This window comes from Oryctolagus cuniculus, chromosome 4 (assembly GCF_051225735.1).
Source record: "Oryctolagus cuniculus isolate XC-2025 breed Fujian yellow rabbit chromosome 4, ASM5122573v1, whole genome shotgun sequence".
Classification (NCBI taxonomy): Eukaryota; Metazoa; Chordata; class Mammalia; order Lagomorpha; family Leporidae; genus Oryctolagus; species Oryctolagus cuniculus.
Window position 1 is genome coordinate 35,965,968 of NC_142870.1, and position 15,277 is coordinate 35,981,244.

The 15,277-nt window shown below is 39.3% G+C and overlaps 1 protein-coding gene and 1 pseudogene across 9 annotated transcripts in view; one reads left to right on the forward strand and one right to left on the reverse strand.

Moving 5' to 3' along the window:
• LOC149126951 (uncharacterized) overlaps positions 1 to 15,277 on the reverse strand; it is a 282,984-nt gene that overhangs the window by 246,965 nt on the left and 20,742 nt on the right. For all 9 annotated transcript variants that reach the window (XR_016232084.1, XR_016232079.1, XR_016232077.1 and 6 more), the window contains exon 2: positions 14,831 to 14,952. Coding sequence is in view for 1 of the 9 variants with exons in the window: in XM_089330355.1 (XP_089186481.1) it covers positions 14,831 to 14,952 (122 nt within the window). In the remaining 8 variants the exon portion in view is untranslated. The remainder of the gene's footprint in view (positions 1 to 14,830; positions 14,953 to 15,277) is intronic.
• On the forward strand, positions 13,049 to 13,434 carry LOC100344495 (small ribosomal subunit protein uS8 pseudogene; annotated as a pseudogene).

Here is a 15,277-nt window from a genome sequence, read left to right on the forward strand (position 1 = left end):
ACATAAACAAGAATAGTGTCTGCAAATACTAGCTGATAGAATCAGAAAGGGAGAAAATGATCCAACATGAGAAGTGAGATACACAGCAGACCCATAGAATGGTAGATGTCCTAAACAGCACTCTGGCCTCAGAATCAGCCCTTAAGGCATGCGGATCCAGCTGAAAAGCCCATGATAGTATCTCAGGCATGGAAAGCCAAGACAGTCTGGCAAAGGAAAAAAAAAAATGACTTATGACCTAAATGAAAGATCTCTGCGAGTGAGATTCCAGTGGAAAGAACAGGTCATCAAAGAAGGAGGTAACTTTCTCTGAAGGGAGGAGAGAATTTCCACTCTGACTACGACCTTGTCTAAATATGATCAGAGTCGGTGAACTCAGGGGGCTTCCATAGCCTTGGCAACTCATGACAAGATGCCATAAACAAGAGTGTCAAATTGTTAAATCAACAACAGGGGGCACTGTGCACTTACTCCTCATGTAGGATCTCTGTCCTTAAGGTGCTGTACATTGTGATTTAATGCTATAACTAGTACTCAAACAGTATTTTTCACTTTGTGTTTCTATGTGGGTGCAAACTGTTGAAATCTTTACTTAATATATGCTAAACTGATCTTCTGTATATAAAGAGAATTGAAAATGAATCTTGATGTGAATGGAAGGGGAGAGGGAGTGGGAGATGGGAGGGTTGCGGGTGGGAGGGAAGTTATGGGGGGGGAAGCAATTGTAATCCATATTCTGTACTTTGGAAATTTATATTCATTAAATAAAAGCTGAAAAAAAAAGAAATGCTATAATATTAAAAAAGGAATCAGAAAATGAATTGTTTTTGTAACTTTATAAATAATTTGAGATTTGTTTTATATGTGGCTGAATAACACAACCAATGAAAAACTATCATTTATCTTTGCTGCCAGATTTGTTCTTTGGAGAATACAAAAATACTGCCAAGTGTGAAAATGTAACAAGGGACACAAGATAAAAATAGAAAACCTAAGTCACACTTCTGAAATTTTATTTTAGCATTCATTGAGAGACCTGGAAAATCTTCTGTGCAATAAAATTAAAGGAAAAGATATCTGATTAACCTCTCCTGGGAGTATCTTAACCTAAAAATTATTAATCTTGTACTATTTTGCTTTTTGCTAATATACAATAATCACAGTAAATTTCACAACGCTAAAACTGATATTTGTTGCTTGCTACTACGCATTTGAAACTGTTAATTCAGATTTACTTATATAGCATATTCCAGAAACAATGGCATACACTCTTCCTTTTTTCTCAATGATGTGATGTCTTAATGCATTTATTTTCCCTGAATACAGATCAGAGAGTACTCTTTTTGTTTACATTTGTCATCTAAACACATCTTGGAAAGTTAAAACCAGACAATGTTATCATGAATTTCCAGCATGACAAATGTCCAAAGTTGGCAATCTGCAAACACTAAACCAAACTCATTTACAAACTTTTTTGTTTTTTTGTTTTGACTAGCAGTGGTTTTGACATTTGAAAATAGTGCAAGCAAAACAAAAAAAATAATATTTTATGACACATGAAAAAGATAAAATATTCAAGTTTAATAAAAGATGCTTTGTTGGAGCACAGCCATGCATGTTATGTATTATCTGTGACTGATTCTTCAATACACTGGCACAGTTGAGTAGTTAGAACAGAGACCTTGTGACTTTTGAGACTGAAATAATTATTATCCGGCCTGTGATGGAATAAATTGTGCCCCTTCCAAATTTATATATTGAACCCCTAACCCATAATGTAACTGTGTTTCAAGATAGGGCCTTTAAGAAGGTAATTAATGTCAAATGCCTTAAGGGTGTGTCCCTAATCCAACAGGAATTGTGTCCATACAAGAAGAGGGAAAGATGCCAGAAGTGAGAGCATGAGGAAAAAATGCCATGCACATTCACGGCAAGGACACCAGCTGCAAGCCAAGGAATACGACCTAAAGAGAAACAAAATCTGTCTGCTCTGTCATCGTGAACCAGCCTCTAGAACCACGAGAAAAGAAAGATCTATTGTTTAGGCAACCTAGTCTGTGGAATTTTATTACAACAGCCTACTCAGCCTAATATGTGCTCCCATACAAAATGTTTGCCACTCCCGACCAAGATGAAAGCCAGAAAAATTTGGAAACTACAAGCTAAAGGGAAAAGCCTGAGAATCTTTATTTGTGTGCTATGCAACCCCAGGTAGGAACCCTATTCAGTGAAAGTAGGATAAATACCAGGAAAGTCCCTTTCTGTTTGCATTCTCTCAGGGAGATAGCAAACTTGGGATGGGGGGCTTTTGTGACTAGGAAGTTATATTGCATCTCGAGTCTGGGTTAACCCATCTCTCTGCCCATTGCTTTTGCACATGCGTCCCTGTGTGTATGTGCATATTTGATTCTGCTCACTAGATATAGTTTTCTAGCTAAAATGGAAGTCTTTTGAGTACCATGTTTATATTATTTCTCAATTATCTTTCTACCTATCCACTAAAAAATCTTCATATTTGCCTCTGAAATTATTTTTATGCTTCTGAATGTTTTAAGGCATGATTTTTTAAAAAACCAAAAACTGAATGTCATATGATGTAATTTCATAATGTACCACATTTAATATTTTACTTTTTCTCCTTCCTCCAGGAAATATGCACACAGCCACAAGAACACAGAACTGTAGCCCAGAGCTGATAACAAATCAAATCAAACCTAACAGTTCACCTTTCAGATTGACTGCTCTCAAGAAATAGAAAACCTGGGATATTTCAGGATGACAAAGAAATCAGAAATTTTGCCTGTGGCTGAGTCTAGTTAAAAGAAAAAGTAATGTAACTTTCAATGAATTTCACCATATTGTATACTGAGACTAGATTTTTCAAATAGAAGAGAGAGAACAAATTCTTTTCTTGTTCATAAACTCATACAGTATATTGGAAGTAAACTTGGTAATCACCTAGCCTCGTTCATTTTCATAACATAATAGATGAAGAAGCATTTTGGACCATTTGATCTATGCCTTTATCAGTCTGCCTAGGCTGTCACACTACAGTAAACAAATCAGAGTGATTTTCCCTTGTTCTACATGCTCAAGTGGATCAGGGAGTTGGTACTCAGCTCATGGAACAGATAATAATTAATGTATTCCCCTGGAGACTGCGGCTGGTAGAAACTCTATCTCAACCAAGCATCTATGAGCACTGAAGCAAACCAAAGAGAGTGCCATCTTGCACGACTCTTTAAATTATTTCTCTACAAGAGTAACATGATATCATTTTCATCATTATACCAGTAGCCAAAACAAGTCACAAGGTAACATGACAACTACAAACAGGGACATGCCATCCTGTTGTGCCCAGCAATACAAGGGTACTTATGCACAGTCTCAGTCAGTATCTGCCACAGGCCCCAGAGTTTATGATTTGTCAGGTGCTACAACTCAGCTAACAGTGACCAGAATACATCTTCTCTCTACATGGCAGGGCATAGACACTATGGTTCCAATAGAGTATATGTGTGTGTGTATATCTATATCCATCTACATATATATATGGAGAGCAAGAATCCGCCAGCATTCCCAATCATTAGCTTACTCCTCAAATACCCACAACAGTCTCATAGTGAAGACTGAAGCCAGGAAGCAAGAACACAATAGGCTTCCCACAGTCACTTAAGCCTTCATCAATGCCTCCCAGCATCTTCATTAACAGTGTAGTTAAGAACTGATTTTTTGAGAAATAAAGAAAATTGAGAAATCATTGATCAAAATACCCAAAGAAGGGGAGAAGACTCACATTAATAAAATAAGAGTTGGGGGCCAGCACCATGGCACAGTAGGTTAATCCTCAGCCTACGGTGCCAGCATCTCCTAGGGGTGCCGGTTCTAGTCCTAGCTGCTCCTCTTCCAATCCAGCTCTCTCCTATGGCCTGGGAAAGCAGTAGAAGATGGTCCAAGTTCTTGGGCCCCTCACTCACATGGGAGACCAGGAAGAACCTGGTTCCTGGCTTCGGATCAGCAAAGGAGGAAGTCAAATTATCCCTGCTTGCAGATAACATTATCCTATACTCAAGGAAAGCAAAAGACTTATTGGAATTCATAAGAGAGTCTGGCAAAGTTGCAGGATACAAAAATCTACACAAAAAAAATCAACCTTTGTATACACAAATAGTGCCATGACTAAGAAAGAACTTCTAACATCAGTCCCATTCAGTATAGCTACAAAACATTTTAAATATCTCGAGATAAATTTAACCAAAGATGTAAAATATCTCTACAATGAAAATTACAAAACATTATGGAAAGAAAAGAAGAAGACACACTGGTGAATAGTATTATTTGTGTATCAGGTTATCTTCACTTCCTCTGTACATTCGTGTACAATGAATAAATATATATATATATATATTACTTTCCTGTGGCTACCCATAAGATGCTACCTCAAACTGAATACAACAATAGAAATTCATTGTCTCATAATTCAAGAGACAAGAGTTTCAAAATCAAAGAGCTTTCTTTGCCTCTTCTCGATGCCTAAGAATTCCTGGGAATCCCATGGTAGAGACACCAAGGTATTGCATAACTCCAATTTCATGTCAACCTCTCCTCTTCTGTCTGTCAAATCTCACTTCTGTGGACCTTAAGAACAACACCAGGAATTGAATTTAGACCCACCAAAATGATAGAAGAAGATTTCTTCATCTCAAGATGCTTAATTACCTAAGAAAGGGTCTTTTTTTCCAAAATAAGGAAACATTCACAGGGTTCAGGAATTAGGATTTGGACAAATCTTTTTGGAGGCTACTACTAATGTCACTACAAAACATTTGTCTTAAATGATTCTTTATTCTACCAATATTTGGGAAGACAAAAATTAATCTTTTTATTTATTTATTTATTTGACAGGTAGAGTTATAGACAGTGAGAGAGAGAGAGAAAGGTCTTCCTTCCTTCCTTCCTCCCAAATGGCCATACAGCCGGCGCTGCGCCGATCCGAAGCCAGGATCCAGGCACTTCCTCCTGGTCTCCCATGTGGGTGTATGGGCCCAAGCACTTGGGCCATCCTCCACTGCCCTCTCGGGCCACAGCAGAGAGCTGGAGTGGAAGAGGAGTAACCGGGACTAGAACCCGGTGCCCATATGGGATGCCGGCGCCGCAGGTGGAGGATTAACCAAGTGAGCCATGCCACGGGCTCCTAATCTATTTTTTTAGTTTATTGTGGGAGATCCTGTACCTGGCGGGGAGTCTGCCTGCTTAGCCCATCCAGAAAGTTAGCCTGACTGCTGGTAGGTGGTGGGAGCACAGTTATTTCCCCCATCCCCGCCTTCTGCCAATCAGGTAAACTGCTCCCGGGTGTGGCCCAGGCCCACCTGGAAAGCTATTAGTCTACATGACCTTCAAGCTGATTGGGGAAGCATAGCAGTGCCAATATCAGCTTCATCCTGTAGAATTACTATTGCCCTGAATTAGTTACTCCCCCTCTGTCTGCCCTTGAAAAGGTGTGCTAGCTTGTTAATAAAGTAGGCGTGTGCACCGAAACTTGTCTCCTGTGCTTCTTGTCAAAGAGTGCTGTCACGCAACCCATGTTGACAGTGTGCAGGACTCGTAGGATGAGCCTGCGGTTTATTATTAACAAATATTTGGAGGAAGGGGTATGAGAGACAAGAAGAAATCTAAACAGAATGAATCAATATTATTTCGGGGCAGGAGTTGTGACACAGTTGATGAAGCTACTGTTTAGGATACCCACATCCCATATTGGAGTGCTTGTTCCAGTCCTGGTACTCCAGTTTCGATCTAGCTTCCTGTGCAGATTGTTGGCAAGCAGCACATGACGGCTCAAGTACTTGAGTCTCTGCAAACCACATGGGAAAGTTTCTGGTTCCTGGCTTTAGGCTGACCTAACCCTGTCTGTTGCAGCCTTTTGGGGGAGTGAACCAGTGGCTGGAAGATAACGCTCACTCACTCCTCCCCTCGTCCCACTTTCAAATAAAAAAAAAAATTTTCAATATATTATTATCTTGCTATGGTTCCTCAGTTCTTTCTTAATGTGGAATTTAGAAAATGAGTGAAACCAAAAGAAATGGCTAAAAAGCCATTAATGCTGTAACGAATGATAAGAACCTTCAGTGTGTTGACTTTGGCAAATAAAAGAAATCTTATTTGATTTCTAAAATATAAACTACATTGGGTGGATATTTTGTGCCACACTTAAGACACAGATTGGGATGTCACATCCGATATCAGAGTGCTAGTTTAGCTTCTAGTTCCAACTTCTTGCAATTGTGCACCCTGAGAGGCAGAAGGAATGACTCAAGTACTTGGGTCTCTCTATCTCATAGGAGACCCATACTGAGTTCCCAGCTCTTCACCTTGGCCTGGCCCAGCTCTACCATTACAGATATTTGGGTAGTGAACGAGTGAAAGGAAGATTCTCTCTCTCTCTCACTCTCTCTCTCTCTCTCTACCTCTGTCTCTCAATCTTTTTCAAATAAAATAAAAACATTTAAAAATTTAATATTTTCAAATATAAACTGGGATTAATGAACTCCAAGGAAGTGTTTTCATAGAGAAGTTGATATACAATTTCAAGATGATACTTTCCATAAATCTTTGAAAGGACTATAAAATTCTCTTTATTTGAAACCCTCTTTCATCAGAAATGTATACAAGCTTGGAGTAAGATTTTAAATTCTAAAGGACTAAGAATTATTTCATCTTAGTCAATCCTTGGTTTGTTCTTTGTACAATGGAGATAATATGATAATAATGTTAACACCATATCCATGACCCATGTATGCTGAAATGGTTTCTTAATAAAGATTTAACAAATATCGATCTAAGAACAGTTAATATCCCAGACTAGAACCCCAGAACTCTAAGTCCCTACTTGGATATCCATTAGCTACACTCTACTATTGGCGTGTTTTAGTGGCTTGACGCCTGCATCTAGTGTATATAATTAAATCTTATGATCATTAAGTTTCTAATATATGTAATACAACAATGATATATTCAGAAAATACCAGAAGTGTTTTTCAATATATATTTCCAGTCATTCTATCCTAACTGTACAGTTATTCAATAAAGATCCAGTGTATGAACAGGTTGATTATATCTGAAGGTATTTAATTCAATAGGGTTTCAGGAGGGAGAAACCCTTTAGGAAGAAACATAAATCAGTAAAGTCAAATGCAATAAGCCAGTAATATGATGAAGCTAGAAGAATAATTGTAAACACATTTAATAAGTGGATTAAACACGAGGAATAAATTGTTAAGGAATTCTTAATGATTCATGTTGATAGAATGCCTGAATAACAAAGCAGACAATTAATCAAAGAAAGCAAAAATTAATGTTGGTGATTTGTGGCCTGGAGATCTAATTGGAAATAAAAGTGGACTGGCTCCATCAGGGAAAGAGTGATGGGAAAACATATGGAAAAAAACTACTGTTGCTCTTATTAAAACAGAAAGGCTGCATAAAATCTCTGTGTCAAAATTACTCATTAAATCCAGGGTAAATATTTAAAATTATCTGTTAGAACAATGGACTGTAAGAGAGTGAAAACCTTGCACAAATGATATCACAACACTTGTAACATGCATCTGGCTCTCTAGAGGTTGAGGCTTGGATAGGATGGAAGTTCTGCCCAGATCCTACAACACTGCAGCTATGATCTGTTTGAAGATTATTCTCTATGCTTTCATTTGTTCCCAATTTTTAAAATTTATATAAGGTGAACAAATTTCATATATACAGATTTAGGGGCATATCTCACCTTACCATCCCTTACACCCTCACTTCCACCCTCCTCCTCCCTCGTATCATATTCTTTCTTTTAATTTTGCAATGACATACTTTCAGTTTATTTTAAAATCATAAGTGTGGGGCCGGTGCTATGGCACAGCGAGTTAACACCCTGGCCTGAAGCGCCGGCATCCCATATGGGTGCCGGTTCGAGTCCCGGTTCCTCCTCTTCCAATCCAGCTGTCTGCTATGCCCTGGGATAGCAGAAGATGGCCCAAGTCCTTGGGTACTTGCACCCATGTGGGAGACCCAGAAGAAGCTCCTGGCTCCTGGCTTCAGATTGGCGCAGCTCTGGCTATTGCAGCCATCTGGGGAGTGAACCAGTGGATGGAAGGCCTCTCTCTCTCTCTCTCTCTCCCTCTCTGTGTAACTCTGACTTACAAATAAATAAATCTTTAAAAAAAAAATCATAAGTGTAACCCTCCACTAAGTAAAGAATTAAATAATAAAAATAAAAAAATTATTTCTCAACTTTGTTCTTACATAAATTATAATTTTAGGGTAATTTTCCAAAAAGACAAGGGCTGCAAATAATAATCAAATCTCAATGATAGCCTGTGCTGTGGCTCACTAGGCTAATCTTCTGCCTGCGGCGCCAGCACCCCAGGTTCTAGTCCCAATCGGGGCACCGGATTCTGTCATGGTCGCTCCTCTTCCAGTCCAGCCCTCTGCTATGGCCTGGGAAAGCAGTAGAAGATGTCCCATGTCCTTGGACCCCTGCACCCACATGGGAGACCTGGAAGAAGCTCCTGGCTCCTGGCTTCTGATTGGCACAGCTCCAGCTGTGGTGGCCATCCAGGGAGTGAACCATCAGATGGAAGACCTCTCTTTCTCTCTCTTTCTGCCTCTCTGCATTTTAAACAAATAAATAAATATTTCAAAAAATAAATTAATTTTGACAGAAATATTTAAGTTAGATATAAATTCCATAATTTCCTTACAATCCAAAGGAAGATTTTCCAAGTATCAAATAAATAGTCTAGCTAAATAATTGGGCTTTATCACTTATCTTTTATGCATATATGGCTTTAAAATAAATTTAGAAAGGAAGAAAGTTAAAATTTATATGAAGAATTATAGTTAAAGCAATTTAGACCACATAAGCCCTTCACACTTAATTAGATGGCACAATGCCAGAGTTACCAAATGATCCTTCCCTCTAATGTTCCTTCCCGGTCCTCTGTCGGATTTGTCTCTTGTGTTTCCAGGTTGACCCTTCCTCTGAGTATGCCTCCTCACTACTGAGCTACCATTTGCCAAAATAAATTAAAAATAAAAAACTCTGCCACATTTTGGTAACAACCCTTTCCCTTAGAAGATTCTGTGTCGGGCTTAGGTGAAGACTCCAAGTGGATGGCCAGTGGGAGCGTTACAGGCTGTCCCTGTCTCCCTTGATGTTCCTGTTTTCTTCTGGGAAGGAGGGGTTTGGATCTTCTAAGTCCATTTTTAAAAGGGTCCAAAATATGTCCCTGACCATTTATTGTTCTGTTCCAAAGAGCATGCAGGGCCGGCGCCGCAGCTCACTAAGCTAATCCTCCGCCTGCAGCACCGGCACCCCAGGTTCTAGTCCCGGTCGGGGCGCCGGATTCTGTCCCAGTTGCTCCTCTTCCAGTCCAGCTCTCTGCTGTGGCCCGGGAGTGCAGTGGAGGATGGCCCAAGTGCTTGGGCCCTGCACCCGCGTGGGAGACCAGGAGGAAGCACCTGGGTCCTGGTTTTAGATCGGCGCAGTACACCGGCCGCAACGCACCAGCCATAGCAGCCACTTGGAGGGTGAACCAATGGAAAAAGGAAGACCTTCCTCTGTCTCTCTCTCTGTCTCGCTCTCTCTCTCTGTCTAACTCTGCCTGTAAAATTTAAAAAAAAGGAGCATGCAGAGATACCCTGTTCACATGTCCCCCATCACTAACCAGGGTACTATGCTATGAATGTGTCTCTTTAAAAGCATGTGTTGAAACTTAATCCCTAGTGCAAAAGTTTGGAGGGGTGGGACCCTTAAGAGGGGATTTTTTCATCAGAATCCTGCCAATATGAATAGATTAATACTGTTATTGAAAGACTGGGTTGGCTATAAAACCTAGAGTCTGACCTACTTTCTCTTTCTCTCTCTCTCTCTCTCTCACACACACACACACACACACACACGAAGAGCACTTCACTCTTTTACCTTGGGTGACTGAGCATGAAGGCCCTCTCCAGACGCCACCCTCAGTCTTGAACTTCCTAGCCTTCCAGAAGGATGAATAAACAGATTTTTATTCTTTATAAAGTATCCAGCATCATGTATTTGATGACAGCAGCAGAGTATAATCACTGTCAGAATCCCTCACTTTTATACATGCTTTACCCCAATCTGGTCACTGTGGAATCCTTTCTTGTTCACAGTTCTGTCCACTGAGCGTGAGCTTAGGGAATGGTCCAAGTCACCCAGGATCTTTGAGAATGTGTATCAAGTCCTTCAATTTCTATCATACAGATAGGTGCCAAAAATATTCTTCAAACTGCAACTCTTCTTCCCAGTTAACAAGTCCTCATCATTGCTCAAAAGCTTATGGTGAAACACATAATAATATCGGTTATAATAAAGTATTTAATGTCTAACTATTAGTGATAACATTTTCTGAATCCCAGTAGAGAACTTTGCTTTCTTATCTCTGTTTCCGTAACACCTGTGAATCTGTTGCATGAATTACACTGTATTATCAATGTCCATCTATATATTACCTCTACCAGCACTTTAAAACTTCTCAAAAGGCTATAAACATTTTTTTTCACCTTTATGTTACTGTTGACTATATCCTTCCTTGAAAGTCATCTCTTTCATAAGAATTGGACAAAAGCTGCTTGACAGTGCTTTGCTGACTGAGATGTTATCCAGTGCTACTTAATCCTTGCCTAGCATGTTAGAAGATCTCACACATAACTGAGTGAATTGGGCTATCATCACAGTTCTGTTCAAGTACAGTAATATTCCCTCATAACCATGTTTGAAAAACTCAGCAAGATGACATCTCAAAGTCACTATGTATACTGGCCATGAGGCAGGCATGCTCTTAGAACTCAACACATCCTTCACTTGATCTTAGCCAAAAGGCCGAGAAGCGATCAAAACATCCTTCAACAATCCTCTTCTTGGGGTAGGCGTTGTATTGCAGCAGGGTAAGCCGCAGATTTGGACCCCTGAATCCCATATCAGAGTGCTGGTCTGAGTTCTAGCTGCCAAGTACTTTGAATCCAATTTCCTGTTATGTGCCTAGGAGGGATCATACAATGAACCAAGTATTTAGGTCCCTATCACCATGTGGGAGACCCAGATGGAGTTCCTGGCTCATGATTTTAGGCTGGCCCAATCCCAGCAGTTGTGGGCATTTACAAAGTGAATCAGCATTTAGAAGACAGATCAAATTCCCTGTTTTCTCTCTATGATTTTCCCTCATTTTGTTACTCTGCCTTTTAAATATTTATATAAATCTACCTCTATACACGCCTCTCTAGCATGAGAAACAATAAGGATTCTAAGAGAAATTCTTAAATTTCTCACATTTACCAATTTATAATCTTGTGCAATATTTGTGCTTGAATGTTGCACATAAACTTGATAGTTGTTCTTTGTATGTTAAAGATGAATATATTTTTAAAGATTCGTGGATTTATTTATTTATAATATTTATTTCTGTATTTGAAAGGCAGAATTACAGAGAGGCAGAGAGGGAGAGAGAGCACTCTTCCATCTGTTGGTTCACTCCCCAAATGGCCCCAGTGGCCAGAGCTGGGCCAATCCTAAGCCAAATGCCAGGAGCTTCTTCTGGGTCTCCCATGTGAGTGCAGGGGCCCAATGAGTTTATCCATCTTCTACTGCTTTCCCAGGCCATAGCAGGAAACTGGATTGGAGGTGGAGCAATCAGGACTTGAACTGGTGCCCATATGGGGTACTGGTACTGCAGGTGGTGGCTTTACCCCCTAAGCCGCAGTGCCAGCCCCATGATTATATTTTATTGAAATTTTTTCTTTGGAAGAAAGTAGAACCGGCAGGTAGTTTTAGTAAAATATCAAAGTTTCTTATCAAAATGAGGGGTTGTTTGGACAGACTTGTGGATAAAATGGAATAGCCATCTTCAGACCAAATGAGAATTGAGACTATATGGTTGGGTTCTTATAGGTATAAGATGGTCGGGTAATCAGGGAAAGGGATTTAAAAAAAAAAAAAACTGATGAAACAAGGTAATGTTGAGAACACTTAGTTGTCTCAGATGTGGGAAACTCAGAGAGTAGGATTCCTTAGATGAAACATGGTTCCTTAAAAGAAACAGAGAAAGCTTTGGATTTTCCCTCCAAACTTTATTCTTACATAAATCATAATTTTAGGAAAATTTTCCTTAGCATTTTTAATACATATATTTGGATAAAGCTGAATTCACGTAAGGTTCCAGGGATGACTTAGACAATGGATGCTAGGCTAACCAATGCTTGTTTGCTTTTTTTTTTTTTTTTTTTTTTTTGCCAAAATGACTAGTTCAGAGATTGTGGAGTATGACCTGAATTAGAATAATAACACTAAGAGTTAATGATGGGACTTTTGCATGAATGGTGAAATACCTTTTGGTAAACTGTATGTTAAAATGATATGACATTGGGGCCGGCGCTGTGTGGTGCTGTGCTGTAGGTAGGTTAAGCATCTGCCTGCGGTGCTAGCATCCCATATGGGTGCCAGTTCTAGTCCGGCTGCTCCACTTCCAATCCAGCTCTCTGCTATGGCCTGGGAAAGTAGTGGAGCATGAGCCAAGTGCTTGAGTCTTTGCAGCCATGTGGGAGATCCAGAAGAAGCTCCTAGCTCTTTGGTAGTGAACCAGCAGATGAAAGACGTCTCTATGTCTCTTCCTCTGTCTGTAACTCTGCCTCTCAAGTAAAATAAAATAAATCTTTTAAAAAAACTGATGTGACATTAAAGCTGGCAGCCACCACCACTAGGAGGAGGCATAGAACTAGGCTAAACTTGAGAAAGCAGAACTGAAAATGGTGATATTTTTGAAGACCTAGGTCAGTGGATCTGAAATGAACTTAAGACTATTTGCAAACATCTCCTCCCTAATATTATTAAGTCAGAGTTGTAACTTTAATAGTTTTAATTTAAACTTCCCAACTGATATGCCCTGAGATAAAAGCATTCCTTCTGGATTGTCTGTTGGTAGAAATAAATAAAATATCTCTTTTTCTGCCATGTTTCTTTGCCACCACACTGGTGTGCATGAACGTCCTGGCTGATGATCTGAAAAGCATCAACAATGCTGAAAAAGGGGGCAAACACCAGGTTCTTATTAGGCCATGCTCCAAACTCATCGTGAGGTTTCTAACTGTGATGAAGAAGCATGGCTACCTTCGCAAACTTGAAATCACTGATGATCACAGAGCTGGGAAAATTGTTATGAAGCTCGCAGACAACTTAACCAAATGTGGGGTGATCAGGCCCAGGTTTGATGTGCAGCTGAAAGATCTAGAAAAATAGTAGAATAATCTGCCTCCATCCCACCAGTTTGGTTTCATTGTACTGGAAGCCTCAGCTGGTGTCATGGACCATGAAGAAGCAAGACGAAAATACACAGGAGAGAAAATCTGGGATTCTTTTTCTAGGGATGTAATCCACACATACAAATTAAAGCTCAATGGACAAAAAAAGAAAAAAAAGAATTTAAAGAAAAAAGAAGATAAAATACCAAGGAAAAGGATAAACCATGGTATCGGAAAATTAGACCTAAATTTTTGCATAAAATTCCATGAAACTTGAATGAAAAAAAATCTCAGAATGAGATTAATCATTACTCCCAAGGTTATAATGCTAGGAATTTAATAAATGTTAGTTTGCCTCTTTCCTGAAAAATGTCCCCCTAATGAACTGGAAGCACTTAGTGATAAAGTGAAGGAAGGCTGTTCCCAACACTCCCATTGCATTCATTTATTTAACAAGTTACCTGAGTGACCTCAGGCAGACATTTCCAACTGTGACATAACATTTGCATGGGCTACAGTTGAGGTGAAATATTGGCGTGTTTTAGTTAAGCTATTGCTAGAAGTTATAATAACTGGACATTCCAATGATACAGCAGTGTAGTAGTTTATTTCTTCCTTATGTAATAGCAAGGCTTAATATTTATAGTTAGTAGCTGGTTCTTTCCAGTGGGAAGATTTAGCCAGCAATTCTCTCCTCACTCACTTTTTTAATAATATTCGCTCCAAAGTGCCGCATTTTTATTTGCCTTCCATTGGCGAGAACTACTCTCACATGGCCACAGTTAGACACAAAGTAAGCTTGGATATTTACTCCATAGCTGAATGGCTACTTCCCAGGAACTATCCTATGAAAGGGATATTCATTTTACGTTAGCCAGCTTTGCTACCAGTTTAAGTCATTGGCCTGCATTTCCAGCCATGAGCAAGCATATTCATTTACTAAACTGTGCAATGAACATAATTCTTATGTGTGTCATAAAAAGATTAGGAAGTATCCAGCTAAGCTACTACTACTTATTAGTACCTGTGTCCTTGAAGTTTTTCTCTTATGGGACTCATTTCACAAAATCCTCTAAGTATTCAATAATGTTGGATTAGGCCTAATTCCATTTCTAACACTTCCTTTTTCTCCCTTTATCATTTGGTTGAGCATGTGTCCATCTAAGATTCATGCTGGAGTTCCCGTAACAAAAAATTAACAAGAAAAAGCATACAAATGTATTTAATATAATTTTTATGTGACATATCAGCATTTATTAGGAAATAAGGACCCTTAATCAAGACCAAAAGAGAGATACCTATGTATTTTTTGTGTGCTAGGTTTGATGTGGAAATGACTAGTCAAGTTTTCAAGACACAAAAGACAATCAGGAAAGATATGGCTCTCCCTGGGAGGGAAAGGATCAATAACAAATGAATACATCAAAGTCATACATAACCAGAGTCACAATACAAACAAGAGAATTTTAACCTACTAATCTTAATTTGGAAAAGAAGAGAAAAGCAAAATATTTTGTACCTTCTTCTCAGAGCCAGGCAGTACAGAGAGATCCGGGAGAGCTCATCTTGGCAAGGATTCTGATCTTCCAAAGGCTCCAGTGGCAATGGCAGTCTCTTGGCCGTTCCTCTCTGGGTGAGAAACTATAAATGAAAAAATATCTTTTATTTCCATCTTAGGTTCATGGCTGAGGTCCCCATAATAAAAGCCATTAACAAAATAAAAGCATAAAACTGATTGAATAAGTAAGTTTTAGAAGACATGGGAGATTTTGTGAGTGAATGCTCAAACAAAAACCTGTGCAGTTTTTAAAAAGATTTATTTAATTGAAAGGCAGAGTTAGAGAGAGAGAGGGAGAGATAGAGAAAGCTCTTCCATCCAGTGGTTCACTTCTCAGTGGCCACAATGGGCTGGGCCAGGCCAAAGTCAGAAGCCAGGAAATTCATCTGGGTCTCTCATGTGAGTGCA